Source organism: Cydia strobilella, chromosome 15 (genome assembly GCF_947568885.1).
Source record: "Cydia strobilella chromosome 15, ilCydStro3.1, whole genome shotgun sequence".
Classification (NCBI taxonomy): Eukaryota; Metazoa; Arthropoda; class Insecta; order Lepidoptera; family Tortricidae; genus Cydia; species Cydia strobilella.
The window spans coordinates 11,199,566-11,223,413 of NC_086055.1; the positions used below are offsets into that span (position 1 = coordinate 11,199,566).

At 35.6% G+C, this 23,848-nt stretch overlaps 2 protein-coding genes across 9 annotated transcripts in view; one reads left to right on the forward strand and one right to left on the reverse strand.

Moving 5' to 3' along the window:
- Positions 1-23,848, reverse strand: part of LOC134747566 (protein sprint) — a 323,735-nt gene that overhangs the window by 80,252 nt on the left and 219,635 nt on the right. The gene's annotated exons all lie outside the window — the stretch shown is intronic.
- LOC134747909 (organic cation transporter protein-like) lies at positions 7,876-11,167 on the forward strand (the record flags this gene model as incomplete). The annotated part of the gene is made up of 6 exons (XM_063682586.1): positions 7,876-8,022; positions 8,836-8,936; positions 9,068-9,219; positions 9,381-9,986; positions 10,490-10,671; positions 10,958-11,167. Coding segments are annotated over 6 exons (1,398 nt in total), but the record flags the coding sequence as incomplete, so codon positions are not given.

Below are 23,848 nucleotides of genomic sequence, written 5' to 3' on the forward strand. Positions count from 1 at the left end.
AGTTTATTCATTCTTTATTTAGAAAAGTATCAGTTCTAAGTACGTATTATTATATTGCTTTATATTTTACAATTTTCACTATTATTCAAAAATTTATTTTAAACAAAGTATTAATTTTATTGAAACTTTTGTGACGTGATCTCATGAAAGGGGCTCCACGAGGCGAAATACTTTTTACGCCAATTTTTTTTTTTTTTTTTAATTTACAACAAAGACGAAAGTTCGAAAAAAATGTGGTTACTTAATAATTGCCTAACTTGTTGAAAAAATTACTTTACATAATATCAATTTATAACCGTAGTATATTCCATGATATGTTTTAAATACACCATATTATTTCCTAATTTTTAAAAGAATATTTAATACCTTTAAAATAATATCTGTCTGTCTGTCTGTCAATCTGCCTGTCCGTCTGTCACCAGGCTGTATCTCGTGAACCGTGATAGCTAAAAAGTTGCAATATTTACGGATGATGTATTTCTGTTGCCGCTATAACAACAAATACTAAAAACAGAATAAAATATTTTTTTAAGTGGGGCTCCCAAACAACAAACGGGATTTTTTGCCGTTTTTTGCGTAATGGTACGGAACCGACTCGCACTTGGCCGTTTTTTGTTAATAGCTTTGAACTTTTTTTATGTGGGAATAAACGCTTCGAATACATTTTTCTAGACATCATTCTGAATCCAATGAGGTATCATACGTATTTTTAGGAGTTAGTATCTCTATTAGTGGCAGCCGTACAAGCCCAATTTCAAAGAAAAACCGCAAATCGATGTACAGGTTAGCCGTTTGGCACACGCATACTAAGAGGTCAAAACAAAATTTTTGACCCGCAGTTTCTAAAAAAAATCCCTTAGGAGGGGTATGCTGAAACATTTTTTTTGTATGAAAAAAAAAACATATTTTTTTTCCAAAAACCTATCGTGTGTGGTATCATACGAAAGGGCTTTTTGAGGCGATTCTAAAATTATACCACATCATTACATTTTAGCCATTTTTTTGTAAATTAAAACAAATAGAATTTTCAAAACACACCAAGTTTGGGGTCAAGTTAAAGGGTTAAGTAGAACTGTGTCACTTTGTATTGAAAAAAAAAACTAAATAAATTTTTTATTGCTTTTTTGGGGTTACATATGAGGATATCACGTATCATTTGTACAAAAAAAATTAGCCATATCGTATCTGGAGGAGCCCAAACTTGGTATGTTTTGAAAATTCTTTTTCTTTCAATTTAAGAAAAAACCGGCCAAGTGCGAATCGGAATCGGGCGCCGAGGGTTCCGTACATTACACAATTTAAACAATGTATTTTTATGTGAAACGTGAGTGAAAGGTAAATTGCGGTTTACGATTTATAACGTATTAAAAAAAAACTACTAACTAGATCTCGTTCAAACCAGTTCTCGGTAAAAGTTGGCAAGGTAATGTACATCATATATTTTTTCAGTTTTATCATTCTCTTATTTTAGAAGTTAGAGGGGGGGTTACACATTTTACCACTTTGGAAGTGTCTCTCGGTCTCGCGCAAACTATTCAGTTTAGAAAAAAAATATATGAGAAACCTCAATATCATTTTTGAAGACCTATCCATAGATACCACACACGTATGGGTTTGATGAAAAAAAAAATTTTTTGGGTTTCAGTTGTAAGTATGGGGAACCCCTAAAATTTTTTTTTCCTATTTTTGAGTGAAAATCTTAATGCGGTTCACAGAATACATCTACTTACCAAGTTTCAACAGTTCTTATAGTTTCGGAAAGAAGTGGCTGTGACATACGGACGGACGACAGACAGACAGACATGACGAATCCATAAGGGTTCCGTTTTTTGCCATTTGGCTACGGAACCCTAAAAATGGCTAAAATGCAATGATGTGGTATATTTTCAGAATCGCTTCAAAAAGCCCTTTCGTATGATAGATGAGAAGTATACGATAGGTTTAAAAAAAAAAATTTTTTATACAAAAAAAGGTTTCAGCACTCCCCTCCTAAGGGAATTTTTTTTAGGAACTGCGGGTCAAAATTTTTGTTTTGACTAGTATATACGTGTACCAAACGGCTAACCTGTACATCAATTTGCGGTTTTTTTATGCGAACAGCTTACACTATTTTTTTCACCACCTTGAACCTTTTGTAGACTAGACTATTGTCCCAAAATATTGGGCGACGACCGGTCGTCTGGCCTAGGAGGTAGTGACCCTGCCTGTGAAGCCGATGGTCCTGGGTTCGATGATATGATATGATGAGCACAGATATTTGTTCCTGAGTCATGGGTGTTTTCTATTTGTATTTAAGTATTTATATATTATGTATATCGTTGTCTGAGTACCCATAACACAAGCCTCCTTGGGCTTACCGTGGGACTTAGTCAATCTGTGTAAGAATGTCCTATAATATTGATTTAATATTTATTATTATTTATTTATTTATTGGGTTTCATATTTATTCCGATCAGAATTAGGAGCTCTTCAAATTATACCTATTTTTATCAAAATCTGACACATAAATAAAAAAACGGACCATCAATAAAACTGTATAATTACATCAAAGTAAGAAATATCACATGTCACATGTTTATTTATTATGATAATTTTATCTAACCTGAGGCTTTCTTTTTTTCTATTCAACGGAGCCGGAGAGCGGCAAATTTGTTTTTCAAGACGCTTGCTCGAAAAGATCTTATTTCATGCAGGTGTACTGAAGGGAAAAGGCCTATATTGTTCCCGCGGGAGTTATAGCTTTCTTTTTTAATTAGGTATGTCACTAATTCATACGAACCAAGTAAGTTATAAGTAAAATACTTTGTTTAAAATCAAGGTATAAGGGAGTTTTACTTTTAAAATACTCACGACTATAATTTAATATTTTTGTTTATCATATTTAAAAATATTTAATTGGATTAATTTAACAGCCGTTATCTTGTATGTTTTTATACAACAATGTTTTCTTGTATGTCCATGTTATGTTATGTTTTTTTACTATTCTGTAACTCGAAATGTTAATTAGATTGCAGGTTGTAGAAGGATATTGAATTTAGTTACTAAAAACGCGAGCGGCGTGAGGCCGGCGAGGAGCGCAAATAACGTGCGCGTCGGTGTGCGTGCACCACACACACTGGGATAGTCCCTCGGTACGCGGTACCGCCCCCGTCAGCGCGACGACGATATTCTCTTTCAAATCTCAAAATTGAGTTTGGTCTCGACTCCTGTTGGCTCTTAATAAATAATACTACACTTAGCTTTAGGATATTATCACGATTAAATTAACTGAACACCATTAGATTTCATTATCTAACGACCTTCACGTAACCCATATACGACAATATATTATTCTCCCCATGGCACCTGCTTCCTTGGATGTCATTGGTAGCTAGACTTCTTGTATTATGTTAAGAGCGTTCTTACAAGAAAAGTCGAAATAATGTAAAATTGATGATATTCCCGACAAGATTTAAGATTTTACGCTCATTATTAGAAATAAAGAGTACTTGTTCCAGTAAGAGCGTCTTCTTATCTTTAGGAATATCGTTGTACATTTTAGAAAAAGGACTAATTAAATTAGTAATGATTTTTTTTCTGATGGTCGTTTACGAAAAACCGCGTGAAGCACTGAATTGTGAGCTCTTATTTGTAAATTTTGAGAAGTTTACTCTGCTAAAGTTGGATATTTTGTATTACTAATATCCTGTACTTTAGGAATATCGAACGATATTCTTCCTACATGCTTTTAAGAAAGAGAAAATCAATGTTAAACGAATTGAATTTTCTCTTCGAAACAAGTGTAAATTCCTACGAAAATCTACTTAGTATCGAAGTCATTTTTATACACGAGCAATCTACAACGTTTGCTTATACTGTTGGTATACATTCGTGTTTATCAAATTCTACTTTGATTTTTTGGCAATTTTTTGAAAACTACTCTATATTGCCGATGACGCGCGCTGGCGATCTCAGTACCGCGGCAGAGCTTGAAGAGGTCGGACCTGTGTCGGTCGGCTCCGCACGTTTTCGACGGCGACAACGAGGTTTTTTATCGTTGTGTGCGGCAGGCGCCGTGTAAAACGCTATACTGTGTGCGTGTAAACTGCGACTGAGAAACTTTGATCCGAGTACTGTATTTGTTGTTATAGTATTATAATATAGTATAGTAACATAACAAACTTCCGAACAACAATAAAAATATTTGAAATTACCTGACATTTTATAGGTAGTAAATTAAAAAAAAAAACAGCCAAGTGCGAGTCGGACTCGCGCACAAAGGGTTCTGTATTACGCACAAAACGGTAAATAAATCACGTTTGTTGTATGGGAGCACCACTTAAATATCTATTTTATTCTGTTTTTAGTGTTCCGTACCCAAAGGGTAAAAACGGGACCCTATTACTAGGACTCCGCTGTCTGTCTGTCCGTCTGTCACCAGGCTGTATCTCATGAACCGTGATAGCTAGACAGTTGAAAGTTTCGCAGATGTATTTCTGTTGCCGCTATAACAACAAATACTAAAACAGAATAAAATGTGGTATTTCCTATAAAAAGGGACCTTATTGTCGATGGCGTTTACGCCATTATAAACGATGCTCCGATATAACTAAGACTGAACTTGTATAAGTTTTGAGTATGTATTACTCATCCTCCTTATGAACCCTGGCAGTACCTACTGGAACTTAGGTTTGGTGCAACATAGGCGCACACTGTTTTGATCATTCGACTCGTCTTGATGAGCAACTTGGGAGAGCAGTACTCATGATAGAGCTGATGCTGAACCGTGGCAGTACCTAGTGGAACTTAGGATTGGTGCAACATAGGCACACGCTGTTTTAGTCATCCGACTCGTCTTGATGAGCACTTAGGAGAGCAGTACCCATGATAGAGCTGATGCTGAACCCTGGCAGTACCTAGTGGACCTAAGGTTTGGTGCAACATAGGCACACGCTGTTTTAGTCATCCGACTCGTCTTGATGAGCACTTAGGAGAGCAGTACCCATGATAGAGCTGATGCTGAACCCTGGCAGTACCTAGTGGAACTAAGGTTTGGTTGACATATCAGTCAAATTTGACAGATTGACAGTTTTTGTCAGTTTCAGGGAAAATTATCTTTTTGGGATAGAATTTAGCACCAAGTAACATTGTTAAGTGTAGATTTATACTATCTGTCAAAATTGACATTTTTGACAGTTTTGGATCCCAGATCGAAACGGCTTGTCCAATTTTGATAGGACCTTCAACATTAGTCATGGGATGGAAAATGTAGTTTGACACATCTGTCAAAACTGTCAAAATTGACAGTTTGACAGTTTTTGTCATTTTTAGTGAAAATTAACATGTTTTGTTAAAGTTTGGTACTAAGTGACATAGTTTAGTGTTTTTTGACATATCAATCAAATTTGACAGATTGACAGTTTTTGTCATTTTCAGTGAAAATTATCTTTTTGGGATATACTTTAGCACCAAGTGACATTGTTAAGTGTAAATTTATACAATCTGTCAAAATTGTCATTTTGCGACATTTGACATTTTTGGATCCCAAATCGAAACGGTTTGTCCGATTTTGATAGGACCTTCAACATTAGTCATGGGATGGAAAATGTAGTTTGACACATCTGTCAAAACTGTCAAAATTTACAGTTTGACAGTTTTTGTCATTTTTAATGAAAATTAACATGTTTTGTTAAAGTTTGGTACTAAGTGACATAGTTTAGTGTTGTTTGACATATCAATCAAATTTGACAGATTGACAGTTTTTGTCATTTTCAGTGAAAATTATCTTTTTGGGATATAATTTAGCACCAAGTCACATTGTCAAGTGTAGATTTATACAATCTGTCAAAATTGACATTTTGTGACAGTTTGACATTTTTGGATCCCAAATCGAAACGGTTTGTCCGATTTTGATAGGACATTAGTTATGGGATGGAAAATGTAGTTTAACACATCTGTCAAAACTGTCAAAATTGACAGGTTTTGTAATTTTTAGTGAAAATTAACAAGAAATAAAACTATGAAAACGGATTATATCGCGTATATTGATTTTATAATACATCCCGACGTTTCGAACCCTTTACAGCGTTCGTGGTCAACAGGTGACTGAGGAAAAATTACAAAGTGCAAAAATACCCACATACTAAAATAATGAACAATCATAGACTACAAACTTTAAGGCTGGTTGTACATCGGTTCATAAGGCTAGTTATACACTACAATTATTTTCAAGTAAAGATATATATATACGCGATAAAAACTACGCCGGCTCCAACCCTACACCACGGACCCGAGAAGATCTAATTCCCTCCTAAATTGTAGGAGGGTATCCCAATATGGGACCGGCAACAAACTCGGCGGGACACATCTTTTCAAAACATCAGAATGTCCAGCATCATCCAACACTAAGGTCTCACAGTCTATGTCTCGCTTGCTCCTTTATCAGATGGACTACAGGATCCCAAGCTGGTGGTAGAGAAAAGCCATCTTCCCTATTAAAGTTTGGATATTTCTTAATCTCAATGGCCTCGCGCAGCATTCTGGGTATGTAACGCTTCTCCTTGGCAAGAACCAGAGGCTTATCAAACTTGATTGAGTGATTGGCTTTATCCATGACATGCTCACAGACTGCAGACCTAGGTCGACGGTGCTTGACATCAGCTATGTGTTCCTTCACCCGAGTGGAAATGCTCCGTTCCAAAACTGTCAAAATGTCACAAACTGTCAATTTTGACAGATAGTATAAATCTACACTTAACAATGTCACTGGGTGCTAAATTCTATCCCAAAAAGATAATTTTCACTAAAAAAGACAAAAACTGTCAATCTGTCAAATTTGACTGATATGTCAAACAACACTAAACAAAACTTTAACTTCAATGGCCATTAACGTCTCAAAAATTTAATTCGAATTAACTTTAATGCAATTGGTGCGTAATGCAATTGGTTAATGGCGGAACTAATGGTTAATGCAATTGATCAATGGTTAATTAAAATTAACAATTACGGCCAACACTGCTACACATAGCTAAAATAGTTTCGCTACCCAAGCGGTACGGTTACCCTGTACCTATACCAAATGTAATGACGAAACATGTAAACAAGCGAGTATAATTTCTTTCTAGTATAAAATAATTATTTTATAATACAAAAGTAAGTACATTTGCACTGGATTTAGTATTTTCATACCAAATAACAATAATTAGGATTTTAAAATTTAAGTGCAGTTAGTGTCGTTATAATTGTTTTCAGTATGCTTCACGAAGGATCAAGATTATTTAATCCATCATTGTAGTGCGAGCGAGAGGGAAAACGTGGTAGAAGGGATCGGCATACTGAGCTCGCACAGCCCGCCGCAGCGCGTAAAATACCTAAACTCGCTCAACGCCGAAATGTAATAGCGCTCTTAAATTAAACGGTTGAAATATGGAAAATGACTCAATATATGTTATTCGCCGTGAAAACAATTAATGAAACACTATTTCACACTGCAGTTTAATATAAGGTGTTGTGGGTAACGGAGGGCAATAATATTAAAATAAGAATTATTTTAATTAGGCTGATCGCAATGTCGATTTTATTAAACACACTGGATTTGGACGATGTTTTACTAAATTTTAAAGTATGTGGTCGTTATCATGCAGTAGCTTGTGTGTTATTAATATTAGGGGCAGTTACTGAAACGACGTGGTATTGTAATTACGTTTTTGTGACCGAAGCAGTAGGATACAGGTAAGTCAATTTTTTTTTACATTATACATAGGTCTAAACTACTTTATTGATTTAATTCTGAATTAAGTTCATTGGACGAGACACCGGTTACCGTCATATCTTTAAGTCATTCATTGGAACTTTAATTCCTAAGTTTCCAAGTATAATTGCTAATAATTACGTTTATATAGATGCGCTGATGATATTTTGGAGTCTGAGGACAGAAGTAACTTTAACACCAGTAATACTGTCAATGAGACAGCAGTCTGGTGCAGAAATCCTTCGTCGTGTTCCGAATGGATTTATGATGACCCTGACAGTTTTGTGGCCGAGGTAACCTTAATGGCAAATATATAAACGTAAAGCTTGACTGATGATAAGTACCTAATCACAACATAAGTATAACCTCAATTATTATTATGATTGCTTAGTATCACTTGCAGTCTACTTGAGGCGTATTCGGATTGTAATATCCATATGATCTTTCAGTGTCAAAACTGACGTTTCTGGTTGGAGAAATGTCAGTTTTCACGGTGACATAACATATCCATAACAAATCCAGGTCAAATTCATTAACCTGTTATTACAATCAGAATCCACAACACATCCTGGACTGTTTAAGTTTACATTTAAGATTACGAGGGCTAAAACAAGAGCTCTGGCATTGTATTCAACAGACATAATATATAGTGTTAAGAGTCCCCGGCAAGCTCGGTTCTCCATACAAACGTAGTTACGCTCTCAATTTAAAACGAGTAGCTAGTTTGCTCTGAAACTTTATACTTACAATAGGATAAGATATATCTATGTCTGTAATTAGTTTATGTAGCTTCAGATACCGTAGTTAAAAAAATGCAGCGAATTTAAGTTTTTCATACAAAACTTGTTTTTGCTCTATTTATTTTGTTTTATAAACTGGAGCTATATAAACTAATATACCTCATGTCATTGTATGTGCAAAGTTCAATTACAATCAAACACGTAGTTTTAAAATGAGAACAAACTCCGTTTGTATGGGAAGGTGAAATTCGGCCGAGCTTGCCAGGGACTCTTAATTGGACCAGATATCAAAAAAAGATTAAATCCGAATTTATTCAAGTCAAATTATTTGATTTACGTAAGTGTAGTGTAGTTGGTACTTTTTAGTTTCAATTGGCATGCCAAGACTGGAAAAGGACTTTAATAGGAAGCGTGCACAGCTTCGGATACATGATTGGGCTACTCATTGTCGGGCCACTATCTGACAGGTATGTCAAAGATAATAAATGACAAGTTTTAAACAGGTCGTTTATACATCTGAAACATTGTGTAAGTACGAGGTTACAGAACTTTCCATAGGCTTAAGTAGTAGTAATGTCAAGAATTTCATTTATTGCAGATTCGGAAGAAAATCTTTAATTATTGTAACAGGCATAGCAGGCACAGTCTTTGGGACTGTCAAGACTTTCGTGTCATCATATTGGTGTTACGTAGCACTTGAGTTATTAGAAGCTGCAATTGGAGATTTTGGTTCGCCATTATACATGCTATGTGAGATATATTTAAATTATAAAATAAATACTTCAGAAGCTATGACTCGAATCCCTAGTGAACTTCACAACGTAGACTTTGTTATTTGCTACCAGATAAACAATAGTTTTTTAAGGTGGTGTTTTGATATTAAATCATAGGTTCTGAATGTTTTGTTGCAGGTCTGGAAATGGTAGCAACCAAGTCGCGTGTTACTTTCTCAACTATATGTAATATGGGTTTCGGAATAGGGGGACTTGTGCTGCCACTACTTGCCCGGCTTATCCTTTACTGGCGGACTTTACTGAGAGTGATGTATTTCCCAGGGCTACTCACCATATTCCTAATCTATTTGCTAGACGAAAGCCCCAGGTGGCTTCTGGTCAAAGGAAAGAAATCAGCAGCGCTAGAGATCATTCGCAACGCTGCCAAGATGAATAAAATAGAAATTAAAGAAAACCTTAACTTGTTATATTTTGAAAAGGATAACGAATCCCGTTTTATCGCCGCAATAAAAGACACTTTTAAATCGAGGTCTATATTGAAACGAGTTTTCGTTTGTATTGTGTGGTGGATCACGTGCACTCTTGTTAACTACGGAATGGCTTTTAACTCACTGATATTGAAAGGAAATAAATATGTAAATTTCGCAATTTCGTCGGGCATGGACATCTTAAGTCTTATTTTCGGAGTATACATCCTTCAGAAGTTTAACAGGACAGGCCCATTGACAACATCCTTCTTGGCTTGCGCCATCTTCTGTATTGGGCAACCATTTATACCAAACAGTAAGTGAACGTATATATTTATCGATCTAATCTAATACAAAACAATACAAAAGGTAATCACGGTCTATATCCCGGTCCATATAAGTCTAGTAAAACTAACCGTGAATCATTCAAAACTCTTAATCTAATAAAGTTTAAGCTACACAGAAGTAATAAATTATTATATAATATACATTAATAAAATATAAATAATATAATGCAACCTTGTAAGAATATCTAATATTAGCCACCAAAAAATAGCTATAAAATTAAAGGAAAAGGCTGCATATTGATCATTGGCATATATTTCAATAAAATTAATTCTGAGTGGAGGCTAAAGTGACCAAATGTATCACATCATATATGGAACAAATCCTTGAATGGAACATCTTTATTTCTATGGTAACATTGTAGTTATGTCACGTCACGGTATATTTGGTCAGTTAGGCCGTTACTTTCTGACTGCACAAGCATTTATAAGCTCGTAAAATAAGCTGCAATATACTTATATATTTAATTTTCAGACCTTCTGTGGCTTGTGAATTCAACGTACATGGCAGGAAAACTAATGGCGTCTATAGCCTTCAATACAGTTTACATTTTTACATCGGAATTGTTCCCCACTCACACAAGGAACTCAATGCATGCACTCTGCTCGTCTATTGGTCGGATCGGTTCTATAATAGCACCGCAATTGCCTTTGTTGGTACGTATAATAAACATTTTTTTCGTCCTACGGTATTCGTTAGAATAGTGAATATGGCAAATTAATACCAGGAAATATCTTAGGATATTTCCTTAGGATTATTGACTGTCAATATGGGTCAAATGGCTTAAAAATCGTCTTAATTGGCGGTTAACAAGTTTAACAACTGTCACCTTTTTTCTTAGAATATAATATCTTAAATGGTTTATTACTTACTTGCTAATATACTATTTTTATAACTTCCATAAAAACTTGAGATTATTAAAATAAATGTTTATCATTTCAGATGGTGTATTGGACTGGTCTTCCAAACGTAATATTTGGGGCCGTGTCCCTGGTGGCAGGGTTGTTAACGCTTCTGGTGCCAGACACAGCAGACCGCAACCTGCCAGATACGGTCGGGCAGGCCGAGGCTCTTGAGGTTGGATCTGAAAAAATCGCATCGGAAAATAAATGCTGTAAACACCGCATGAGTCCTGATTGCACAAGGTTATAGAATAACTAAAGAACCGTATTGTTAATCTCCATTTTAACTAGATCAGGCTCAATGTTTTAGTACAAAAATCGAAAATAAAGTCGTGTCCATTAAATAACGAGTTTTTTACATGAAAATTAGATTTCAATTTACTTATTTCCAATTTATTTATTTAATATAATTTATTTGAATTTTGCCAATTTCATCATTTCTTGTTTTTGGGTCATCTGATGTGTCCTAATTATACTAATTGGTTTTGCCAAAAGTACATATAACGCTATAGTCTCAGTATAACAAGTATTCATACCATGCCATTAGTCTTGTTGACACGAGAAACAAAGAACACGCTCTAACACGGCCTCCGTAGCCTTAGTTGGTAGTGACCCTGCCTATGAAGATTTGAAAATAGAGGTTCTGGGTTCGAAACCCGGGACCTTCATGGAATGCCATTAAGCAAATAAATGTATTTGTGTGGCACAAAACTACCTACAACCGTAGACAATTTTATAATCAGTGCTCTTACCTACCACACAGAAAGAATGTTCACAGCATCTTTTGTCAATGTTATTGGCATTGGAAGCCAGCAGAGAATTACGTCTTAAAAATATAAATTGCAGGCGACGTCAGCGCAGTAGTGTGCACAAAGGCTCCTTCCTCGGGACATATTTGTTACACGTCACCCTATTCAGGCATCTTCCACGTGCATTTTAAAAGGGATATTCAATTTTCCGAGGTGTTCAAAATTTATGTCGTTTTCATACATTAGATATACATTTTAATACGAGAATACAGATGTTATACTTAAAACACAAATGCACGTAAGTGAGGGAGGGAAATTATCCAATATAAAATATGGAAGAATAAAAAACGTATATACGCGATCAGGAAAAAATAGGTTAAGTCTTCGGTAGCTTCTTGTGTGGCTACGACGTTTGTTCATAGAAGGTAGAAAAAGAGTATTCTCTACAGTAGGTATAATATGCACCAATAAGGGTAGAGAAGAAAATAATATACATCTAGGTAACAAAAAAATACGAATGGAGAATTCAACTGCTGCTTCAATATTGACAAATAAAACATATGAGTTGCGTTCGGTTCGAACAAGGTAATTAAGATACGTTATTTCGTTCAGGGTGAATATTGTTAAGGTAAGTACTTAAATTTAAGTTAACACGAATTGTTTATCTGCATTGCGATTTAAACAGATCCCCACATCAAATGACAATAATGTATACAGCAGATAGCAAATATGAGATATTGGCGAGGGTCCAAAGCCAGGAGGTGACGAAAGAGGGCTCCTAATATCCCTCAACCCATTAGGAATACGGAGCAAGTTATGGGCTTCAACTCTCCAGCACTCGCACAGTAAAATCTCTATTACCAGTACTGGAACTTCTTGTAAATTAAAACATATTATTGCAATTTGACTGTACTCGTAATGTACCTAACTGATTACAGAGAAACATAAAGAAAATTAATATTGTATTACAACGGTAGACACTAAAAAACGCACCTGAAAATGCCGAACGCAGCAGTCTGCTAGCAGCAGGTTTCTGTGTAAGCTACTAGGTTTCGCGTAAGTAAGTAAGTTTTTCCTTTTCAAATTTAATGGTCTTAATAATAGAAACAATCAGCTAAAAAATCAGCCGCTTCGTGTCACGTCAAGGTACTGCGAGTATATCTACTGCGGCCAAACCAAGGGGTTACCATTGTGCCTCCTTAACGGCCCGTCTTATGACCCTCTTAATTAATTTGAAACTTTCTGCGGTCTCCTGTGGCGTGCAATTTGAATAATAGCAAGGATAGGGTGTTCCACCTTAATTATAATTGCAAATATTTATGTTAAACGAGCCTCTAGGCGAGTTTTCCAGAATATTGCAAAGGATGATATATTGGCCGGAAAATTTTGAAGGTTTTCGGAATCCAAGACTGCTCTAAGTAAACAATGGAGATTAAATTTGAATTCAATTTCAATAAATCAAATGACAATGTCTTGCAAGTTTAAATACCGTTTAGCGGTAAACGGGGTTTGAGTTACTATAATTAATTTATCTTTTATTTAACATAGGTGCATTCAGTGAGTTTAGGATGATAACTTTTATCGCCAACAGGCAACGAATTTGGTGGCGACATCGACATTATATTTTCTATGATGTAATATTACATAAATAAATACCTCTACAGATAAAACATCTTTACAAATACTCGGAACTTATGTATGAAATATCTTTGATATTAAGGACTGAAACCAAAATCTTCTGGTATAATGAGAGGAGACCTAGGTATGTACTTATGTCCAGCAGTAGGACGCATAGAAATTAACTTAAATTTTGTGAAGAAAAGACCGTTTTACAGACGAGTAGAATTGCCAAAGTAATATCCCGCTACTCATTAAACCTGATGCATCCATCATGCACGTCTAGGCAATTTGTACGGACACCTCAGCCTGACGATACTATAGCCAGACGGCACTAACGACCCCGTAACGACATATATGACAAATGTCCTTGTACTGTATGGTTATTATTTAGTAAATTCATTAGCATTAACATTTTCGTGAAGAAACAACAGTTTTACTTTTATCAAAATATCTTAGAATTTCCAAGGCAATTTCCCGCTACTCTTTAAACCTGATGCATCCATCATGAGAGCACGTCTAGGCAATTTGTACGGACACCTCAGCCTGACGAGACCGGCTCCAGACGGCACTAACGACCCCGTGACGACACGTAATTCGATGAATGTGATTACTTGTATACTGTATGGTTATTAGTAAATTTATTAGCATTAGTAAATTAACATTTATTGATGTGGCGATTTGGTTGTATACTTAACATTTTTTTGCATATTCATCTTCTTCGCGTTATCCCGGCATTTTGCCACGGCTCATGGGAGCCTGGGGTCCGCTCGACAACTAATCCTAAGAATTGACGTAGGCACTAGTTTTTACGAAAGCGACTGCCATCTGACCTTCCAACCCAGAGGGGGAACTAGGCCTTGTTGGGATTAGTCCGGTTTCCTCACGATGTTTTCCTTCACCAAAAAGCGGCTGGTAAATATTAAATGATATTTTGACCTCCGGATTGAAAGTCGCACGCTTTTACCGCTAGGCCAAGTTTTTTTTTGCATATTGAAGACATTATTTAATAGCCTTTGTTTTTTTTTAATTAGTACCCTACTGATGAAAAAAAAACTTCCTAATTAGGTAATACGTTGACACACTGAAATCTCTGTATCCCATAGTTATTTTCATTAGAACCGAGACAAATCGATAATGTCTCGGTTCTAATGTAATCCCCACAGGTTTATAAAATCAATATTCAAGTTTTCATGTGTATCGATTTTCAATAAATTAAACAAGTCGTTACAAATACCACTAGACTAAAACACATTAACCGACAAATTGCAATGACCTACTTACCACGGTATCAACGAACTCAAACACCAAATTAACACAGTCTCGTCAAAATCAACACACTAAGTCAACATCCACTGTTTTCCGAGTTAACAGTCTCACATATAACTTTTAAAGGACACTTTAAACTAAACATTGCTTCTACGTGAAGCTGCGATTCGCGACTGAACGATATTAGTTTAAAAGATACCTAAGGAATTTCGCACGGCACGCTTCTATCCGTCACTGTCGAGTAATTAAACGCACAGATTAACAAACTTACACAAACATTCCTTGAGGGCTTTAACACGTTGAGTTAGAAGCTATTTTTAGATGTACAACTGTTGTTTAATATTGAATGATCGTAAAGATGAGAGCGTGCGACTCGCGGGAACACACGCAATGTCTAGCGAAGTACTGATGCGTTTAAAATAAATACGCGTTGCGAATGCGACCTTAGCACGGGTGCGGGTGTCAATTCGCGTTTGCGAATGGATAAACACTACAGCATTTTTGTTTTAGGAACTTTTTGAACTTTTTACGCGTCAATAAATACGATGTTTGCACACTACTGGTATTACATCGCTCTGGGAATCAAACCGACAAGGTGGAGGAATCGAAAACTTCGTAACAATCTACGATTTAAGATACAGATTCCGATTATATGGTAGGTAAATACGCAAAGCTCATTATTTAACTTTTAAGTGTAATGGATAGAATTTTACCTTAATAAGTACTAAACATCCGTAATTTAAAATTACAAGATTTAAAAATGGTAATATTTTGCGTTACTTACATACTTCGCTGCTATTATAACGTTATCTACCGTAATACGATCTTATACGGTAACCGTATAAGATCCTATGTTCCATTGGCAACAAGCAACCTACATTAATATCTGATTGGTTAGCATCAACCAAATTACAATGCAAAGCTATTAATCCAAACGAAGATAAGCAATTTTCATCACCAAAGCACAAGAATCAATGGTTGTCAGAATACCATGGTACATTAATAAAGTTTACCAATAAAAGCCATAAAACAAGCGATTAAGTAAGCCTGTTTAATGGTAACGTTACGGAAGTTGGACAGGAACAATATCGATCGGGCGCATGTCAGGATGTCATGTGCATGGCCGTTGCGTCCAGGTGGCACCCTCGACTGTCAGCCAACCATGACAACCGCGGAACTCTATGGCTTTCCTCCCTTATTAGGGGTTATGATTAACGTTCTCAAGAAAAAAGTCACTATCACTAGACGGATCAAGAACTTGCATGCGATTTTCCTTACATTGCGGTCGGTCGTTACTTGGTCGATCGACTGGATTCATTGTATTTTGTACTTACTTGTATTAGTTAGCAAAGTATCAAAGATTTTATGCAAGTTTTCGCGGCGTGTATTTAAATGGGGCCTTAGAAACGAGCTTTCAGAGAGCAATCATCATTAATTAAAAGTATATTCTGATAAGGATATCAATGAACCTCATTCACATCATCCGCCCGTACCAACTTATTGCACTTTAAACGAGAAGATATGACACACCACAATGATGCTTGTAAGTTTGTCGCGATGATACAGTGTTCGATATCACGACCTATCATTAGAACATCCCAGCTGGCACCCCCGGTTAGTGTCACCCGACCATGACAACCACGGAGCTGTACAGCTTTTGTTGCCGTTTCCTTGGTAACAATACGACATATGACTTGGTGACTTGAACCGTTGAAAGGGTCGCACTTTGGTGCACAGTTAACTTATCTATTCTCATATGATTATGATAATTTGACACTCGCAGCGCCAATATAACTACGCAGGACTTTCGTTTGTCAGACCAGGTAGCTCGAATTCTTGCATTCATGAATTAGTGGCGAACAATTGGTTAATAAATAAAAGAAGTAACAAATATGTAGGAAGAATCATTGATGCTCGCAACGCGACGTAGTTTAAGTCCAATTCCAGCAAAAGAAAAAAGGACGTAAGTGACTATAAGTATATCAATTTTTGTGACATTATGACACTGCGAATGAAAAATTATTAGTAAGGAAAGTAAGGAAGTATGGTCACACGCCGCGACTGCACGTGCTACCAAATAGTTTTGGAAATTGCTCGGATCCGTCACGGTCTGATAGAACACAATCGAACCATATCTGGAGAAAATTAGAAAGGCATTATTTTATATATTGATTTTAACTGACACGATTTTCACTAATAATTTAAACCAAAGAGGATATAATAAGATAGAGCGGTACTGTCATAGTAAATTTTGTAACCGCTGTAAATTCATTGCCATGATGAAACGGGACTTAATCGCGTACATTTATTGGAGTATACCGTGCGTTATAGGCATTATGCCTGGTAATAAAATCAGTTACCCTAACATACATAATTATGAAACAATAACCCAACAATTCATAAAATACACAGTTAAAAATAAATTAAATGTGGCTGTGTGTGTTCATTTTTAATATATTATAAACCAGGATGAAACTTAAATTCAAAAAACATTTAATATTACATTGACAAAGGATACCAACCAACACAAACAAGCTTCAACAACCATTTGGTATGCGGAAAATTTAATAAAATACTGAAAATCAAATATCGCAACATAACAAGCGAACCAAATAGCTTTTACAAAATAAATAAAGTTAAAAAGCAGGGAAAATGCTATGTTTCAACAGTACCTACCTATATTGTCGAGTAAAAGCATTTGCAAATATTGAAACAAAGGCGTGCGTGCTACGAATAAAGATAACAGTGGATTACAAAATGCAGGTGAGTTAAAAGTCAATGCTCTGAGTCCTAACAAAATAATGAGAACTGCGTTAAATACAAAAAAAAAATGCTCTACGCTGCCTATTACACGAATCTCTGCGAACATGTTTTAACAACTATGATACGTATAAAATTATAAATTGGTTTATTTAGATAAGCAATACTGCTGTAAATAAATTTATTTATTTACACGTAACCTGTGACAATTAGGCAGACGTTGCATCATAATACTGATAAATGGATATTCATATGACCGAGATATGGTTAGCAATTATTATTACTATTGTGTAGTACTAGTGTTTAGTTTTTTATGGACCGTACTTGTAGATGTATAAAATGATTAAAGTTAGCGACTTTCACCGTGCTTGCTTGTATACATAAGTTGCACGTACTAAAATAATAGGCACTTTAAACAAGAAACGAAATAAATACAGCCCAGCCGACAGACTTATGTTAAGTCATGTATCTATTAGTATATATCGTCCCGCGGGGACCGGCGACGTGAGCTCGTGGTAACTGTACTACGGACAGTTTTATGAACTTCTCACAAGAATGATCGCTTGTCAAGCGAGCTCTTTCTATAAAATTGAATCGTACAATGATGTAGGATATACTCCAAAGATACGTGCTTGGTAATAATGTTTCAGAAACCGTATTCATATATGGTCTACAATCTTTTACTCAAGAGTTGCAGAGTGGGAAGCGGAAACAGGGCGGCCAACTTTTGCGATACAAAGATGTACTGAAGCGCCACATGCGGAGATGTGACATTGAACCATTACACTGGCAGACTTCGGCACAAGATTGGCCGAAGTGGAGGCATACAGTGAGTACAAAAGTGCAGGCCTTCGAAGAGCACAGACGAGTGGAACTCGACGCGAAGCGTGATGACAATTTAATCTAACTTGCAGGTCAATTCGTGTTTTGATTATTAGATCAGTATTATATATTGTACCAAATTCTGAGAGATATTCCCAAAATGTATTCAGAAAATAAACTTAGTTAATTGTAGAACTGATAGTTCGGCATTTAGATTTACCGCATTTTAAGTCTGGAAAGTTCTATCCTGCTCAGGGGATTAAATAGTTAGCATTAGGTAACACAAACATCAAAGCTATGTTTAGCTAATAATAACAGTCATTTGAGTCTAAGCAGGAAATTTAGGGAAGCAGCTGTAAGTTTAAGGCAAGTAACTGGGTTTAAACACCGTCTCGGAGGCTCACGTTCTGTCTGGGCGTTTGTTGCTGAATATTTTACGACCTGCACTAGATAAGACCAAAATACAGATGGTTTGAATCTGTGAGAAAGTCTTTTAGTTTCGTGTTTGACTACTTCGGTTGAGTGTGGTTATGCTCAAATGTGGTGACGGCGTCTTGGCAATCTATCCGATTCCGATCACATTCATTGATTCTTCATATATAGTGACGATGACGCCTACTTGCGTAGAATTTGTATGACGTCCCATCACTGGTAGACAGAAATTAATATACAATTTGTAATTTAAACATCGTCTTGTAAAGTAAAAGCAATTGGTAGCAATATGGAATACGAGTATAAACACCAATTACCAAGATGGCTTGCGGCAAATTGATAGCGCTACGCATACTCCCATCCGCCACGGCCTTGCAATAAATTCACTCATGTCTACTGTTTTTCGTGTCGTACAGTATGTTATCTAAACCGACTTCAATCATTTATTCAGCTGAGTCTGGTTCAATGTTAATCGCATTGGGGATTATTAGAGCGCGTCGACCGCAAACCTGGCGTTTGGCAACGATAACCTCGTCGTAGAAATGCGCTTTTTAAATGCCATCGAACGGTAATGAGAGGTCATTAGTTGGTATTGCAGTTGTCAAATTAGTTGTACTTCATTGTGTCAACTTGTTTGCTAATTAAGTTTGAATCTCTCGTCGGATAACGCAATGAACAGCTTTAATCAAATTATCTAGATTTATATTTTCTTAGGTTAGTTTCAGAAATTAAATGTAGGTACTTTAATGTCTAACCAAATACCTAGCTTTTAGTTTTTACTTAGAGATAAAAAAAAAATTGTTGTACTATTATTAATTAATTTAGTACTTAATATAATTTTTTAGGTTTTTTTATACTAACACCGTTATGGATCAATGCAGATCTGAAATAAACGATTTTTATTATTATTTATTTTTATTTATTTAAATATTGTTGTTTTTTTATGAAATTACATGTAGATAGTTACAAAATTCTACTTTGTCACCTAAAAACGTGATCCTGAAAGAATTTATCTGTCTAAGAACTATATACAGTTAAATAACAAACAGGAATATCGGAATAAACGCTTTTTACGTCGGAAACTATGACAACCGTATCCGAGAGTTATCTAGATTTCGCCTGAAACTAACTTATTTCCAAATTGAGCTTGAAGTACCTATTAACGTCATTCCGTTCCTTCTTTTTTAAACAGATATGATTCAGACTGTTTAATTTAACACCCTAATAATTACAACATAAAAAAGGATATAAAAGTGATGTATCCTCGGTAAAGTGCATAATTTCTCCCGGAAATGCGTGAAGATAGTTGTAAAAATAAACCAAATTGAAAGGTTTATTTTGTTTAGACGTTGCTCTTTGTTTATTATGTTTTCATAGCCGATCGCCGATCCATTAGGAAACATCAACGGCCGCTATTGAAGAGTGTAAACTGTTGAATAAAATATCTGGGTCACTTTAGATGTTATAGAATAACTGTTTAGAATAATATCTTAAAGTAGACAGTCCTTTGCCTAATGTGTACGTATAGTTTTATGGTTGTATGAAACAAACAATAACATTTAGTTTATGATGAAACAAACAATAACATAACATCTAGTTTACTATGCATATGTACTTATAGTAAACTAGATGTTATGATGCAAGAAGAAGAACCTAAACGAGTTTGTACAAATCCTTAATCACCGCAATATTACAAAAGTGATAAAGTTTCATTACTCGGGACTAAAAGTAGCAATAACAGGATAAAAATAATTTATAACTTATAACTTTCTTTGTGTACCCCGTGTGGTTGTATGTACGAGTAAGCAACCTGCCCGTGCATACATATACATGGATGAATGAATATAGATACACTTCAAGTTACTGATAAGTTTGTTAATTAATGATAACTTTATTTTCCGCTTACTGCTCCTACACTAGCTACTTTAGATTAGAAATTATTTAATTAAGGTAGGGCACTCAAGGTCTATTAACACATTGCTTATTATTACATCATTTTTGTATATGACTGTTTGTTGCCTAAATAAATTAAAAAAAAAAAAAAAAAATGTACACAACCATACCTATATAAACAATATTAGCCTGTGGTGAACGACCGAGCGCTTGTAGTAAACAGTGTAATGATTAAAATCACTCGTCTCGACTCGTAGGTATGTTGCTGATTGAAACGTGAGTAAAATAAAAAAATGTGGACTGTACATTCATTGGACGTGTTACTATCGTTTATTTGGTCTAAAGCCGTTTAAGGTATACTTACTTGTTTTATTAACACAACTAGTATTAGCTGTTTCCACCGATAACTTTAGTCACGCATTTAGTAATTAGTGAGGCTTACGACCAGTCGTAAACAGCGAAGTTATAATCTTAATAATCAAATATAATGAAGTGCATTTCAATGATAAAAAAATCAAGCCTAGAAATGGATTAAAAAGAATATATCGGGGCCCCACAGAGCAAATACAGTGCAATGAATGGAAATCCTGCCGGGGTAGCATTGCCTGCAGGGAATGAAAAATGCCGCCTCGGTCCTTGTTGGGGGAAAATTATATACTCATCTTCTTACAAATAGATTGTAAAAGGGTATGGGGAGTGAGAGGACTTTCGTCAAACTAATACGCTCCTCAGGCTATGAGGGGCTGCGTGGTGGCATGTCACTGGATCTCTTACTGAATAAAATTTAAAAGGCGTCATAATAGTTTTGCAAAAAGGAAGAAGGAATATATATTTTATTGTGGAAAAAATGATTACAGAAACTTAATAAAGAAATAGCTAACGCTGGTTTTCAGTCAGATCCCCAGTAAAAACTTAAGCTCCACAATGTTAAATCCAATATTAAAATTAAATTTGCAAGTCAAGTAAATGTTGATGAAGCAAAACGGGGCGAACTAGGTCTTGTAGAATAGAACAAAAAGCTGAATAAGAATTAGCCAAGTTAGCGCCCGAGGTTGTTCTAGACCAGCCAGACGCCTTGTTTTTACTCTATTCCATAAGTAATTTCTATAAGTTATAAAAGTAGGCACTTAAACTAAGAGAATTTATCGCGATCGATATCGTCTGAGTATTTCGAGTAGGTACGCGATAAATTCTATCACGAAAATGTCTTTTGTAGAATATTCCACACATTCCTGCCGTACCAGATGATAATAATAGTTCAAGAAAATCTAATATACTTAAATGATAGCGGTAAAGTAAATGCATTTCCTACACGGGCCTGCGAGATCAGAGGACTTCTTTTAGCCACTTTGTTTATGTGAATAGGGCATGTTTGTGACATTTGATAGCAAGTTGCGACACTTCTGATGCAGTCATCGTAATATCGTTGTAGTTTCAACCTTATTTTCAAGCTGCCAAGGTCGATAGTCTCAAATCAAAATTTTAAGAGAGTTGTGTTTATCAAATCTAAACATTTTCCCTATTATTTTAGAGTATAGTTTTGTACGATAATGAAAGCGCATTCTTGAATGCGGTGGTAGTGAAAATACTGGCAATGCCTTTGTCAACATTGCGGGAGTTGATAACTTTTTAGTTATCACCATAGACCACGGTGAAGCAGTGTTTATTGAATGCTGAGTAACTTCAGAATAATAAGATGTAATTAGTAAATCTTATATGATGTTACAAACTCCGAATCTTTGTATTGTCGCATCGTAAGTACGCTGCGGCCGTAATCACATACTTACACGACGTGCAGGAATGTTGGTAGGAAGTTACCTGTGAAAAACAAAAACAAAATAGTTATACTCCCACATTTTAAGGAATTTTAACACATAGATATTTAAAGATAACTTGGTCCTAGTCCTAGTGCGCACTAATAAGTATGTAAGTATGTATAAGTAATATCATGCTTTCGTTCGTCTTGACTTTAATTGATTGAAATGAATAGGTAATAGTTTTCATTAAGTCCCCGGCAAGCTCGGCCGAATTTCACCTTCCCATTCAAACGGAGTTTCGGTCTCATTTTAAAACTACGTGTTGGATTGTAACGAAACTGCATATACAAGGTCTGTAATTAAATTGGGTTATATAGCTACATAAACTAATTACAGACCTAGATATACCTTATCTTATTGTAAGTACAAAGTTTCAGAGTAATCTAGCTAGTTTTAAAATGAGAGCGTAACCACAGATTAATAAATAGTTACTAGCGTAACTACGTTTGTATATGTTTGTATGGAGAACCGATCTTGCCGGGGACTCTTAACATATTTTTACAAACCCACGGCGAGGCGTCTATTACTACAAAACATCAGCCACCTATTAAAATATAATACCCAACACTGCAATAGAGCAGAGAAGTAATTTCCAGGATGATTCCACTGCGTAAACAGTTTCACAGTTCGAAACGTCTTTGATGTCTACTTGCCGCTACTTAAGTAAGACAATTTAGCTTATCACAGAATCCCTTTGAGAGCTCCCAGGAGACTTTTCAACAGGTAACTTTATAGCCCAAGAGTAAACGCGGTCAAAGCAATTTCGTTGGAAACGTTTCGGATTGTTTTACTAAATATCTTATTTGTGAATAACCAGTGTTAAATTTAGACACAATTGTCTGGAATAGTATAGCTTTTTTACCGTTTCGACTAGTAATTTATACGTAGCAATATAAAAGATCAAAGCACGACATTTTTATTAGAAGTTGTTTCACTTGTACGTTCATAAAATGGTATTTTACGAGAGAGTTTTGATCTTTGCTCAGTTAAAGACGCTATATTAGAACCAAGTCTAATTGAATGGTGTGGTGAATCGAACCAGTATCGACTGTAATTGTTAATTTGATTCATTAACGATCCAAACAATCAATTTAAACGTTAATGCCCGCAACGCTACGTTAGCAGGAGCGAGTGGAGATCGTATGTCATCAAGTTGTGTTTATGGCCAGAATTATACGTTTATGTTTTAGAGTGGCTATTTTACGGCCTAGTCGTAAACTGATGGTGACATTTATTGTTACTAATACAGGTATTTTGACCAAGTTAATGAAGGAAAATGGATATGAAACAGATAATTTTTGATGTTCGTAAATTTTACTTTTTTTTATTACGTCAGTCTGTTCTCAATTTAACATTTACCTATATATTATGCTATATAATAACAGTTACATTATGCTCTAACTTAAAACGAATTTGCACCGAAAGCTTCGCTCTTTCCCTTTCCAAACATTATAAATCCTCCTCTTAATAGACGATAAAGAATCCAAGCAATTTACAATCTCGGTCACTCGCTAGTCCACGGGTGTATTTTTAAACAGTGCCCTTTCCAAGGACCATGCTCGCGTAAGACCA